Consider the following 13,382-nt stretch of genomic DNA (forward strand, 5'->3'; position numbering starts at 1 on the left):
ATCCTTCACTGTGCCTACGAAGAGGCGTGACTAGGTTAACGCTCCACACAGGGGCACAGGTATGTTATCTCCAAGAGACACAAGAGGGAGAAAGTGCCACAAAGTTCTGTGATCAAGGAAGGCACGGAGAAGGCTTTCCAGTATCTCTGGGACAGTGGGACAGCCTGCTGTCTTCTGGAAGATGTGCCAAGAGATCCTACCTCGAGACTTGCTCCTCCGCTTCCGCTTCCCTGCAGACACGCTGCGTGGGGCTGGCTGCAGCTGGCCGATCTCGATGGGAGTGTTAGCGCGGAAACTCTCCTTGAACTTCTGCATCAGGGACTCCACGGTCTCCTGCGTCGCCTCAGCTGCTGCTACAGGGTGGCAATGGGGCTGAGGTTAGGACTTGGCCTACCCTCAGCCCCTGCAAGTCTGGCCTTGGCTCCCTAGAGTCTCTGGAATGTTCTCTCTGGCCCACTGGAGATACAGAACCACAAGCTTTGAGGCTAAGCACAGATGGAAAGTTAGCTTTATTCAGTATCTACTGTGTTACAAGCACTTCCTTAGGGGCTTGAGAGAGGATGATGAAAAGAAATTGGACACAGTCTGTATTTTAAGCAATTGATAACCAGGAAATTTTACAACATGTCTGTGATGGGGTAGTACAGTATCCTAGAGGAATATGAGGATTGCTCATCTTGCCCATCTAGAAAGTCAAAGCTGGCTTCCTGGAGGAAACAATACCTAAATGGTGGAGATCTTATACGTGAGGGGAAAAGAGCAAAACAAGGCCATCCAGGGTGGTGGGGTGGGAGAGACTTGGAAAGAGCATCGCCTTGGCAGGAGAAGCACACATGATCATCTGAAACAAGAAGGACCATAGTTCTCCAGCAGCAGAAAGGAGGAGAGTCCAATGAGACTGCAGTGGAGCTTGCAAAGTGCAATCGTAAGACATGAAGCTGGAGGAATATGGATCTCATATAAACTCCGTTGAGGAATGTGGATTTTATCCTGATAGTAAAGTCTTATCATTAAAAGGATTTAAAGAGAAAACTGTTATGTTCAAATGAAGTTACTTCATAAGCAATTATTCATTAAAGTGAGGAGGGTAAGAGTAGAGGCAGGGATGGAGGTCAGAACAAAGGTTTGTATAGACGCCGGGTAGAAGAAAGATGTCCTGAAGCAGAACATAGGTAGGGAAAGCCATTTAATGTCTCAGTGCTCATAACTACAAACTCTGGGTGCAGAGATCACTGATCTAATTTACCAAGGCTTCCAAACAAGCCACTGGACTTTCTCAGCTAGGAAGCGACAGTGACAGATTTCTAGGCTCTTGTCCAGTGATACATGTACAGTAATACCCTCCAATGCTTTTAACCAAGTTTCCAAATGAAGACTGGTAGAAAGTTTCAGTAGTTGGGGAACGTGAGGTCAGGAAGGCAGAGAGAGAGAGAGAAAAAAAAGGCAGAAGATAAAAGAAAAGGAAAATAAAAAGCAAAGCTTGAGAAGGAAGGAGAGAAGGCAACATAAAAGACAAGGAAGGAAAGCCAAAAGGAAGGAAAAGCGAAATTTTGAAATAGCCTCCGTGCCTTTGTTCTGAGAAATTCTTAAAGAGAACCCTGGCTTTGAAATCTTCAAACTCAGCCCTCCCTCCACCTAGGTCTCTGGAGACATAGCTACCTACTATGTAATGCCAGGGGATGGCATGCACCAAAGACTCCTCATTCCTATTTTGAAAGACTTTCACCAGATTGGACAAAGAGGTATCCTGCCTACTGCAATCCCCACTTCCAAGATGCTCTGGTTTTCCCAGAAGTGCTTATCGATTTACACAGATGTGTCTTCAGGGTGAGTCACACCCAAAGGGCTGATTTGGAAATGAGGTTCTGTGGGGAGCCCCATCTTCAGGGACATAAGGGAATCTTTGATTGTTAAGAAAAAGACAGCTGATGATGCAAATGAACCACGGGGTGGCATTACAGATTCCACACTCATCTCTCCTGCTGTCTTCTCCTCAGTTACCTTAATTAGGGCTGCTTGAAGATGATGATCCAAGGAGCCTCCAAACACAGACTCCTTGCTCTAGCCTGTGAGAGATACTGCTCTGGCAAAACACCACTACAACACTCTTAAAAGCCATGTCATGCCCACGTCGATTCATCAACCTACAGAAAAGTGTCATTTGACAAGAATCATAAAAGAAGAGCTGCCCGGTGGTCAAAAGTCCAGAACAAGCACTGTTCTGAAGTCTTTGGAGGGAGAGACTCCTCTCGTCTGCCAATGTTCACTCATTCATTCATCTCCCCTGTTGTTCAACAGTGTTTTTAGAAAAACTCCCATGTAGCCAGGCATGATGGTGTGCCCATTTGATGAGCTGAAGCAGAGCAATTAATTGACCAATACAACTGGAGGTCAGCCCGGGCTACATAGTAAGCTCTATCAAAAAGAAGAAAGGAAAGCAGGGAGAGAAGGAGGAAGAAGAAAGAAAGGAAGGAAGGAAGTACCAAAGAAAGGGGAAAGGACAGGAAAACCATCATTTACTTGTGCTGAACACAAGGGCATATCATAGTCATGAAAATCATGAACTGATTGAACAACAAACATTTATTGTCTTATAGGTCCGAAGGCTGGAAGTCCAATAGGGCCAGGTTAGGGTGAGGGTTCTCTTCCTGTTTACACAAGCTCATCTCCTTCCTGTGCCCTCAAGTGTTGGGTAGTTTGTGTACATATACATATCTAAATACATCTGTGGAGAGAGAGGAGAGAGAAGGAGAGATCATTTCCTCTTTTAATACCCCAGTTTAGTCCTTAGAGCTGATTCCATGTCATTTATTCTTACTTGCTTATCTCCAAGTACTATCTACCATGGCCTGAATTGTGTGCACAAGTCAATTTTTGAAGTCCTTACTCTTCATGTTGTAATATGGCTTTTGGTAAGTAATTAAGTAATTAAATAAGGTCATAAGATTGTGGTTTTAATGTGACAGGATTAATAACAGGAAAGTAAGAGGGAATAGAGAGGGAAATGACAAAGGAGAAGAGGGATGAGAGATGGAGGGAGAGAGAGACTTTGTGCTTTCCATACATACCCATAAGGAAAGGCTGTATGAACACAAAGTTGGAAGACAGCATTAGCAGGGCAGACATGAGTAGGTGCAACCTACCCATGTCTGCCCTTTCCTCTTGGACTTCCAGCCTCAAAAGTATAAGAAAATCATTGTTGACGCTCCCCACTGAGCAGTAATTCGGTATAGTAGGCCATGTGAACTGAAACACACTGTCATGTTGGCAATCAAGGTTTCAACATATGCATTTGAGGAGGAGGACATACACACTCATCCCGTAACTGGGTATAATGGTAAGACATGTGTTCCCCTCGCTTCCACACAGAAGACATCTCCTGAATGAACTGAGAAGTGACTCGTAAGGATGATATGAAAGATTTGTTCAGTAGATTGATCAAGTGGTAGAAAGTAACTGAAGGTAGTGTCATGGAAGTGAGCAGTGGGCCTCAGGTATAAAGCATACATTTAGTCAGCTGGTGAGGGAGAGGTAGATTCTGGGGAGATGATGAAGAGAGAGGAAAATGGCAGAAAGAAGAATTTAAATGAAGACCTTTGAGGGAGAAGGAGTATGGAAAGGGCTACAGTTGGCCATGAAAATGAAGGATATGAAGTAATGCAAGAGAAGAAATAGGAAGCCTAACCCCACCTCTTACCTTTAGGCCTTGTTAAGGATTGGGCATGCTGAAAGGTATAGATAGCAGAGTGGTATGATTAGATTTTCACGTAAGGAAGATTGCTGTAGCAGAAGGAATCATTCAGGGGAGACACTCAGGAAGGAAAACGATGAATAGGAAAAATTGCAAAGATGTGATTGATGATGGTGGCCTGTACTGGAACAGCCATGGAGGAGAAAGGCAAAGAAGACAGTAAGGAAGAGAACAGAGACAGAAGCAATGAGGTCTATATAGAGATTGAGAAGTGGGCAAACATGAGAGCTGTTGTTAAAACCTCCCCAGAACGTGGTTACAGATGGAAAAAGGTAGATGAAGGAAGAGGGACCTGGAGGTAGTGAGCTTGACTCCTGGTCTCCTGTTTTTTTCACAGCTGCAGCATGAGGGGTCTTCAATGTGAGAAGAAGCACGTGATAGGGATGGTTGACTTGAGACATGAAAACTTGGTGGTCCCTTCATTAACTCACATTCCTTTATTTACTTACTCATCTGTCACTCAACTATGATGCTCATTCATTCACTCATAAAAGAGCGCTGTACACTGTGAAACCTGCCTGCCTTAGAAAAGGTAGGAAGAAGTCACAGTCATAGTTAAGAATCCCCTTCTGGTTGTAAGCAACAGAATATAAACACATTCACCATCTGTGTTAACTGCCCTGCCTTTGTAGCCTGAGGCTGCTCTTGCTCTGCCAGGTTTATCCCGTCCTGCTGTGTCTTGGAGTCCTGTCTTCGTGGGATGACTCACCTGTCTCTTTGCACTATGGTTCCCTAGGTAGACTTGGCCAGGGAGATACTCTGCCAGGATATGGGAGGGGAGAGTGGGGAAGCATTTCCTCCCTTTTGACTTGTCTGCTTTGTACCCTATTTCTGATAGTGATTGAGAGACTTGACTGTCGCATCTCTGGCACGAGCTCCTTTTCCAACATTTGATTGTCACAGGATCCAATAAAATCCTTTTCATATCGTGACCTGTTCACGCCTTGGAAGTGGTTACTTCGTGTTATTTCTGTTCTCTAGTACTTTCATATCATGGGTTCTCTTCACTCTGCATACACCTTCACCATGACTTCATTGCATTCCCTAAAATACCCACTTCAGGAGCTGTTTTTCTTTTCTTTTTCCAGCTGAGACCTTGACTTTGGCACTATCCACTGCCACTTTTTTTGTCTCTGACATTCATCACTTCTCAAAGGTCAGCTCTTCCTGTTATTTCTATTTCCTCTCTCCTCACCTGATCTAAGCTTGCTTGGCTGAAGGTAGAGGAAACACATGGAGAGGGAAGGTTTGCTCCCTTGTACTGCAAAGGTTTCTGATCCTGACTGTAGCAAATCCCCACCATCTGTTTGGTTGCTCTTGTCTTGGTGACAAGTGCCAAGAGCCCTGACAGGCTTAGTGGGGGCAGTGCTTCTGCAAACCTCTCTGTGGCTGATTTCATCCTGTGTATCATATTCTCTCTCTCTCTCTCTCCCTCTCTCTCTCTCTTTCCCCCCTCTCTCTCTTTTCCTCTCTCTCTGTCTCTCTCTCTCTCTCCCTCCCTCCCTCCCTCCCTCCCACTCTCAGCTCCACTCAGTAACTCTATAGATATAATCTATCAAGCTGTCCAAATAAGCTACATTGCCTCCTGGTACCCTCTAAACTCTGCCTCCCCAGAGTGGCAAAATGCTCACCCATCGCCTGGATAAATGCAACAGATGGTGCTTGATGTGTGTACTGCGGCAGGCCCCAGGAAGAGAAGGAGAGGAGGGAGAGTACTGCCTCTTTCTAATTGACATAAGAGAGACTGTCAAGCTTAATAGGAATGAACCAGTGGAGCCTGAGGCGAGGAACCATGGCCCTGAAGCCAAGCTAAAGAAATAGAAAGGAGGAGAGGGAAAGAGAAAAGGGATGGGGAGGAGGAGAAGAAAACAAAATTGGGAGGGGGTTGTACTCGATCATAAACTTGAGTTGTTCTCAATAATAAAGGATGGGGACAGAGTGGAGGGCAAAGAAGAGAATAAAGGAGAGGAGCGAGGAGGCAGAAAAAGGAAAGGATAGGAAGGGACAAGAAGGCAGAAGACAAAAGAAAAGGCAGAAAAGAAGGGGAAACCTTGAGTTACTTGGCAAAGGCAGATTTGCTGTGATGGTTTCCAAGCAAAGCCAGGCCTCTACCCTGCAGGGCAGACACTACACTGTATATTTATAGGGATTCTAGTCAACTGTACAATTTGCCACTCACACTGATCTCCCCCAACAGTGTCTAGAGTGTGCTGCCACTGAAATGGATACAAACTTCAGTTCAAGTTTCAGCAACACTTTTCCTGAGTGTGTGTATGCCAGTACTGGGGCTTGAACTCAGCACAATGTCCTAGACTTGCTCAAGGTTCGCATGCAATCACTTGAGTCGCCTCCACTTCTTATTTTTTTTAATTAACTCACTTTATTGTTACTATAGAGGCGAGGTACGGAGGGATCACAATCACCTGCGTCACGTAATGAGTGCACTTCCTTTTGTACACTGGCTTCTGTTCCCACACTCTCACCCAGGCCCTCCCTCCCGTCTCCATGCACAAGCTGTTCACTTTCCCCAGTGTCCAGTGAGCTCCACTGCTGCGCCTTTTCACCCTTTCCCCCTTGAGTTCTGAACCCTTCCCCCAACCCTCCTAAAGATTCAGGGATGAACGGAACTGGAACAAATCATGTTAAGTGAGATAAGCCAAGCTCAGAGAGACACATGACACGTGCTCTCTCTGATAATCAGACAATAGATCCAAAAATACAATTCTTATTTGTGCTTGGTTAATTGGCCATAAGAGTCCCTCAAATTTATCTCCCCAGGTTGGATTTGAAGGACAATCCTCATATCTTCACCTCCCGATTATCCAGGAGTACGATCTTGAGACACTGACACCCTGCGTTCACCAAGACTACAATAAACCCCCTGTAATCTTTTCTTTGTTGGTGTGGGCACATCTGGTATGTACTAGGAGAAAATTCCATTTCTGTGCAGCAGGCAAGGAAAGGAGGCTAGCATTTTCTCATCTTGTCTTACTTAGGCCTCCTAATAACTTCAGAAGTCTCATTAAACTCCTGTTTACAGAGAGCTGCTGAGATTTCCAGAAGTTAGATGATCTTCCATGATCACACAGCTTGGACATGGCCGAGCTAGGATCTGTCCTCAGTGCCAGGGATTGATGCTCCAGCTTCTTCACTACAACCTGCTCCATGTACTGCCACTGCCTGGCTTGGCCAGTGGAGTTGGAGGTCATGATGGCTCTAACAGCTGGTCCTTCTTTAGGTCACTCACCTGAGTAGGGACTCCCATCCAATCTGGCCATGCAGGCTTGGATCCATGGATCTACTTGATTGGTGACAGGTCTGTTGTGCTAAAAGAACCTCTCTCAGTACTGTCCAGCCTGAAGTCCCAGGCTTAATTCATGCCTCATTATTTCACTTCTTTCCCATTTTAGAACTATACTCAGAGAACCAAGCAACCTGCAGATGGGTGTTTTGTGGCCACATTGCCTAACACAAGTGTGTGGCTCCAAAGTCAGCTCTTCAGCTGTGCAGCTTGAGTGACTCTTCTCATTTTTGCAAGCCCCAGTTTCCTCCTCTGTAACTATCTGCAGGGTGTTGGAGGAAGAAATGGAATTATGTGCTCAAGGATATAGTAGTGCTCAAGGAGTAGAAAAGGTAGGCTCAGGGCCACCTTCTCATTATCCCTCAACTTCAATCATTTGTTCCTTCATTCATTTGCTCATTCACTTATTTTAAAAGTCATCAGCACTATAAAGGAGCCACTTTGGAAATCGTATTGAAGAGGAGATGGTTCCTCTTTTATTGAGATGTAAATAGGGACACAAAGAGATAAAGCCTTGATCAAAGTCAGCAGCAACCTCCAGCATTCACTCCTGCCATTTTCACTGCTCCTCCCTGTTTGTCTCAATTTTCAGATGATTTTAGCTTTAGATTTTAGGTTGGTTAATTTACTGTGTCAGCCTCGCTGAGACATCATATCCAGATACTTGATCAAACATTATGCTAAATATATCTCTGAATGTACTTTGTAGATGATATTAATGTTTAAGACAATAGACTTTGAATAAAGTAAGGCACATCCATGTTGAAGGTGGGCCTCACACAATCAGCTAACGGCCTTACTAATTTTTTTAACCTGGTTGAAAATAAAGGACAGATTATCTGCAGATTTCAGCTGCATAATGAACTCTCCCCTAGGTTCCCAGCCTGGTAGCCCATTTCATTCCTATCAGATTTTGGACTTACCAGCCTCTACAATCATGTGAACCAATTCCTTAGGATCAATTTATTTCGAAAGAGACAGAGACACAGAAAGAGAATGAGACAGAGACACAATGAAACCAATAGAGACACAGGTGTAATATATCTATAATCAACATGTTGTGTGTGTATGTGTGTGTATGTGTGTGTATTAACACTGACCTCAATTTGTGTCTTCTAGCTTTAGACTGTATGCACAATCAAAAGCCAAGATTGAAGAGAAAGGGGTAAGAGAAGATGCCCACGTCTGAAAGTACACTTTAGCTAGAAAGCCCCAGCACAGATACAAAGAACCATCACACTTTGAATTTGTGTAGGTATAGTTATTACATAGAACATTTCATCTCTTATAGAAGTTTTCTCTTCATGAAAAGAAAACAAACAATATTTAGAGAAAAAAGAAAAACACAGCCACAATTCTCAGCCAGAAGAGAATGCTCCATCAGTAGAACAAATTGAAAACCCATGCACAAATTTTTTAAAATGGCCACCTCTTCCTAAATCTCAGGGATTAAAAAAAGAGTGATGGATAGAATTTTCTCACTTTTTATTTTCTACTTCCATATGTTTTCTGAAACCTTTATTGTTTGGTACAGCTAATCTTCCACCAAGTGCCTAGAGACAAGACAAATGAGCCAATGTGAACACATACAAATTTGAAAAGGCAAAGAATAGCTTTTCCTTACACAAAGATCTTAAGACTGTGAGCTAATACTGCAGACTTTCAGGGTGGTCGTGATTGTAGCTAGAAGAACTGCACTGAAGTTTGAATGATGGGATTAAATGTATGATATTGTCTTCTCTTCTATTAAAAAGACAGTGCTGTCTGGGTTCACTGAGCTGGCTCCATGCTCCCTAGCCACAGCACAGATGGGCACTGAGATTCCTTCCGGCTCCAACATCTTGTACTTCTAAATGTAAATGATTGTGCTTTTATGAAGATGAATGTAGTAGCTCAGAGAACTGCACTCCTCAGTTTGCAGAACACTCTAACTTCCTTCAATGAATGTTATCTGCACCATCTTAACTTCCAGTTTAGGAAGGCCATTGCCCAGGTTTCCTGGAGTTGCTATCACAGGCCAGCAAGTCCTTCTTAGGGGAGAAAGGGCAAATTACGAGATAAGCTGGGTCAAAGACTTCTCAGCCTTTCATCACCCCCTTTCAGCTAGGCATATTTCTGGAAGCCTTCAAAACCACCGTTTGGAACCTTGGTCACAGTTCTTTCCAGTTGTGAGATCTAAAAGCTCACTTCAGAGTCCTCAGACATCCAGCTTCCCTGAATGCCCAAAAGAAGGTGGTGTCAAAGCAATTAGTTGGGTTTTGATTGAATGAAGTGTTATATCATCATGCCTGTGATACAGTGGGCATGTCAAAAATTAGGAGTTCATTTTAATATTATTATTATTCAACATAGTTTAAACCAGCAATGATACAAAATCCAGATTTTCTGTCCAGCCAGAGAAATACAAATGGATGGGACTCGGAGTCACTACTCAGATTCCTCTCATAGATTCGTCCTTTATATAACTTCAGAGGAAGGCCACAAGGTGTGGCTCTGCACTCCTAGGCATTGAAGGATCATCTAATTTCTATCATTGGAATTCTTCATCTGGTATTCACCTAGGCTCTCCCAGGGGTGGACACTAGGTAAATAGGGATGAATGTAACACTATCTTTTGATAAAAACAACAGCAACAAGTCAGTGTTTAGTGGAAGTGGCAGGTAAAGATAAGAATACAGTGTGCTAAATGTCCAGGTAGGAATCAAACTGTAATTGCAGCACAGACAAGGTATTCCCCAAGTTTCTTTTATAAGCAGAAAGGATATGAAAAATTCCAAAGGTGAGTGCCAAAGGATGTGGAATGGGATAAGGAGAAAAACAGCAACGTGAGCAAGGAGAAGGCGCTAGCTAGACTTACAGAGAAAATTCCATTCCATTTGGTTCTTTTGGAGCCTAATGTGAGGAATGATATCATTACCAAGTGAATTCATCTTCTGACTCAAAAACTAAGAAGGGACACTGGTACTCTCTACTCAGTCCTACCTCATTCCTCAGACCCTAATGTGAAATCCTTACCTCTTCTAAAAAGCTTTTCTATAGTGCCAAACCCTTGCCTGAATCTGTTACTATTATCTCAGCTGTGCTGGTACAGTGAGTAGCAGGCAAGAGCCATAGGCCCAAACCTTCACTCCATCACATTCTTACTCTTCTCAGTCTCAAGTTTCTTATCTACCTCTGATGTATACCTTCCTCAAGAATTATGGAGTGGTCTCTACTTTTTGGTAAGTTTCAATACAATGATCTCAGGGCATGGGCACTTCCCTGAGCTACTGTGCTCAAAGGCTGGCACTTTACTAATTGAGATACATCTTCATGTCTGGATTTTTTTGTGGGTAGTTGGAGATGATAGTCTCAAGAACTTTCTTACTCCGGCTGGCTTCACCCCGATCCTCAGATCTCAGTCTCCTGAGTAGGATTAGAAGCATAAGGCACCAGTTCCAGGCATATGAAATGTTTTTTTTTAACATACTGCCCAAAAGATTAAGCAACCAGAATAAATATAGCCTTTATTGTCATAATTGTTATGCAGTTCTTGTGAGATAAGCTCACAGATGGACTTATACAGAATAAAAACTAGTTCCCCAGTTCTCCTTTGGGGTAAAACTCATTGCCTTTGACTTAGGAATGTGGGTGCTGATACTCATGTTCCAATCTTATCCTCATTCCTAGTCATTCCATTATTTTTCCACTCTACTTCAGCCAATTCCCATCAGTGTTACGCCTGAAGCCTTGGCATGACCTAAGACTTAGATCTGGCTGTAGATACCAAGACACAGCTTCTTCACCATCCTCTGTCTTCTCCCACACTTTTCTCTGTCATGACATGAAAGAACCATGCGATCTCTTTTGAGGGTCTAAGCACAAGTCTGACTGTTGGGTGTTTTGCACCAAACATTTAGGAAAATGTTGATCTGTGCTGACTAAAGTCTAACATCATCATCATTGTGTGCAAAGGAAATTTGGGTTTTGGCAGGTGGTTAGCAGAGAGGAGAAAATCCCACTCTCTTACCCCTATTTCCACCCCAGAAATTTAAATCCCCCTGATTTTCTCATATCCACTACCCTGCTGCATGGTATCAGCTTGAACATCCCTTGAGCTGTTGCTAGGGCCCATGGAAATATACCATATACCATTTCATTTTGCTAAGAACAAGTAAGCACAGTAATAATAATAATAATAATATAACAATAATATCACTGACCAATTATGGAGTATTTGTAAGGTGACAGGTAATATTTTTAAGATAAATATAGTCATTGCATAATTTAATCTTCATTATGACTGTGATGGAAAAGGCAGTAATGTATTTCCATCCTTCCCTGAATCCACACTATTGTGACAAACCCATTGTAAACCTCCTCACAACTTGACTGGGCTGAGAGAACTACCATGGCCCATTTTAGGTGGGTGAAATTCAGCATGTGCCAGATAATTTGCTGCTCTTCCAGGGACATCACATACTTCTGCGTGTACTTGTACATCTGCCACTACTAGGAAGGGAATCTGTCATTTTTAATCTGTGGGCCAATGAAAGATGAGTGATTGCAGGCTCACAGAATGGGGCAGAACTCCTCTAGCCTAGGTCACTGACTCTAGTCAACCTGTATATGATGAGAAAACCCATGTAAGATAAATATAATGCTCTACTCGATCCTCAGAAGTATGAGCCGATGTTTATTATGGGATGCCACTGAGATTTTGGAGAGTGGTTGTGAAAATGATTGATAGACAATTTTTCAGGACATATATCATGATTTCCATCTTACAAATGGTCAAGGCACACAGGGGTTAATTAAGTTTTCAAAGGTCATACCAAGCTTATAAATAGTAGAGCTCTGCAGATAGCTTTAAATAGTATTTCTTGGCTTATGTGGCAGTGGGGCCAATAAACAAGGTTTAATGAATGGCTTCTTCATTGGAAAGAATGACAAGAACAAAAATGTCTTTCTCTTGATCAATTTCTCTTAGATATATTACTAATTGTGAGGATGGCCCCAGAAACCACAACCACCTGAAACTGAACTATCCTTTCTCAATGGCATGAAGTTCACCAACACAGCAATTCACAGGTTTCGGAATTGGGCTGTTTGCTGAATGAATGAATGAATGAATGCATGAACAAAGGTTTCACTGCATATATAATTAGCACTTAAGGAGAAATACACAATATATATTGTGACATAGATATATTACTGACCCATGATATGGCTGGGGGGGGGGGAAGAGAGGAAGTGGGTAACAAGACAGAAGAAATGGAGTATGTACAATTCTCACTCATTTAACAACAGATTTTTTTCACATATTTTCCTTTAAAATGAGGTAAATCTTCATAGTGTGGTTATAAACTGAAGCATATGTAAGTCAGCTACACAAGGAAATTTTCTAGTGAAATTAATGCAACCACATTATAAATACATCCTATTTCTCAATATTAAACTCTTAAAAATAGACTGGCTAAATATACAGACAGTAATGGATTGAGGCTGACTTTGCATTATTTGAAGGCTTGGGGCTTTTCCATTTAATGACTTATAATTTCAAGTTCCCATTTCTTCATGACACTGAGAGCTGGTTTGCTTTATTATTCCTGATTACATGCCACTACCACACAAAAATCCAAGCAAAAAGCAAACAGGTAAAATTAGGGGTTTAATCAAGAGTATCCTGAAATGAAAACTCAGCAGATCTGGAGACAAAACAAAAAAAAAAAGGACTTAAGTTCCAGGTCAACCACCGTGGGAATTTGGAAACCTCAATCCACCTCTCTGAGCCTCAGAAAATCAACATGTTTGTGAGATATAAGTTAAAACATGTAGTAATCTGGGGTCCTCACATCCTGCCTCTGTTAGCATTTGCTTAAGGAGAGTAAAATGACAGCATCTCCATGAGGCTCAGGTGCCCTGCTCTCCATTTGCTGGAAGGGAATGAGGACTCTTCAACAAAGATTTAAATAAGCTCAACAGTAATGCAACACATATGTGTTAGTGTTTATTCTATGCTAGGCACTGTTGCTCCTCATACTACTTGTTCCCAGTCTTGGTAGTAGATTCATGAGCATCTCCATTATGGAGCTAAAGGAAGACCTAAATCCTGAGCATAGCTGACTGCTATGATTTTAATCATTGCATTAGTATGAACAGTAAAAGAAGGTATGCATGGAGCAGAGAAAGGATCACCTATAGAATGCCAGAGCGGTCCCAAATGCCTGGATAGGGCTGTCATGTGGATACAGATCCTATGTCCATCCCAGGAATTATTTTCATCCCATGGCTGGGTGATCCTGAAATACCTTCTTATCATTTACCCCTGGTGAAAACTGGCTAAGTATT

At 42.6% G+C, this 13,382-nt stretch overlaps 1 protein-coding gene across 1 annotated transcript in view; it reads right to left on the minus strand.

Moving 5' to 3' along the window:
- The window catches only part of Astn2 (astrotactin 2), an 887,273-nt gene that overhangs the window by 629,477 nt on the left and 244,414 nt on the right, over positions 1-13,382 (minus strand). The window contains exon 4 of the mRNA XM_042678724.1: positions 201-353. Coding sequence (XP_042534658.1) covers positions 201-353 — 153 coding nt within the window. The remainder of the gene's footprint in view (positions 1-200; positions 354-13,382) is intronic.

The sequence above is a fragment of the Dipodomys spectabilis genome, unplaced genomic scaffold, assembly GCF_019054845.1.
Source record: "Dipodomys spectabilis isolate Male_0828 unplaced genomic scaffold, ASM1905484v1 ptg000046l, whole genome shotgun sequence".
Classification (NCBI taxonomy): domain Eukaryota; kingdom Metazoa; phylum Chordata; class Mammalia; order Rodentia; family Heteromyidae; genus Dipodomys; species Dipodomys spectabilis.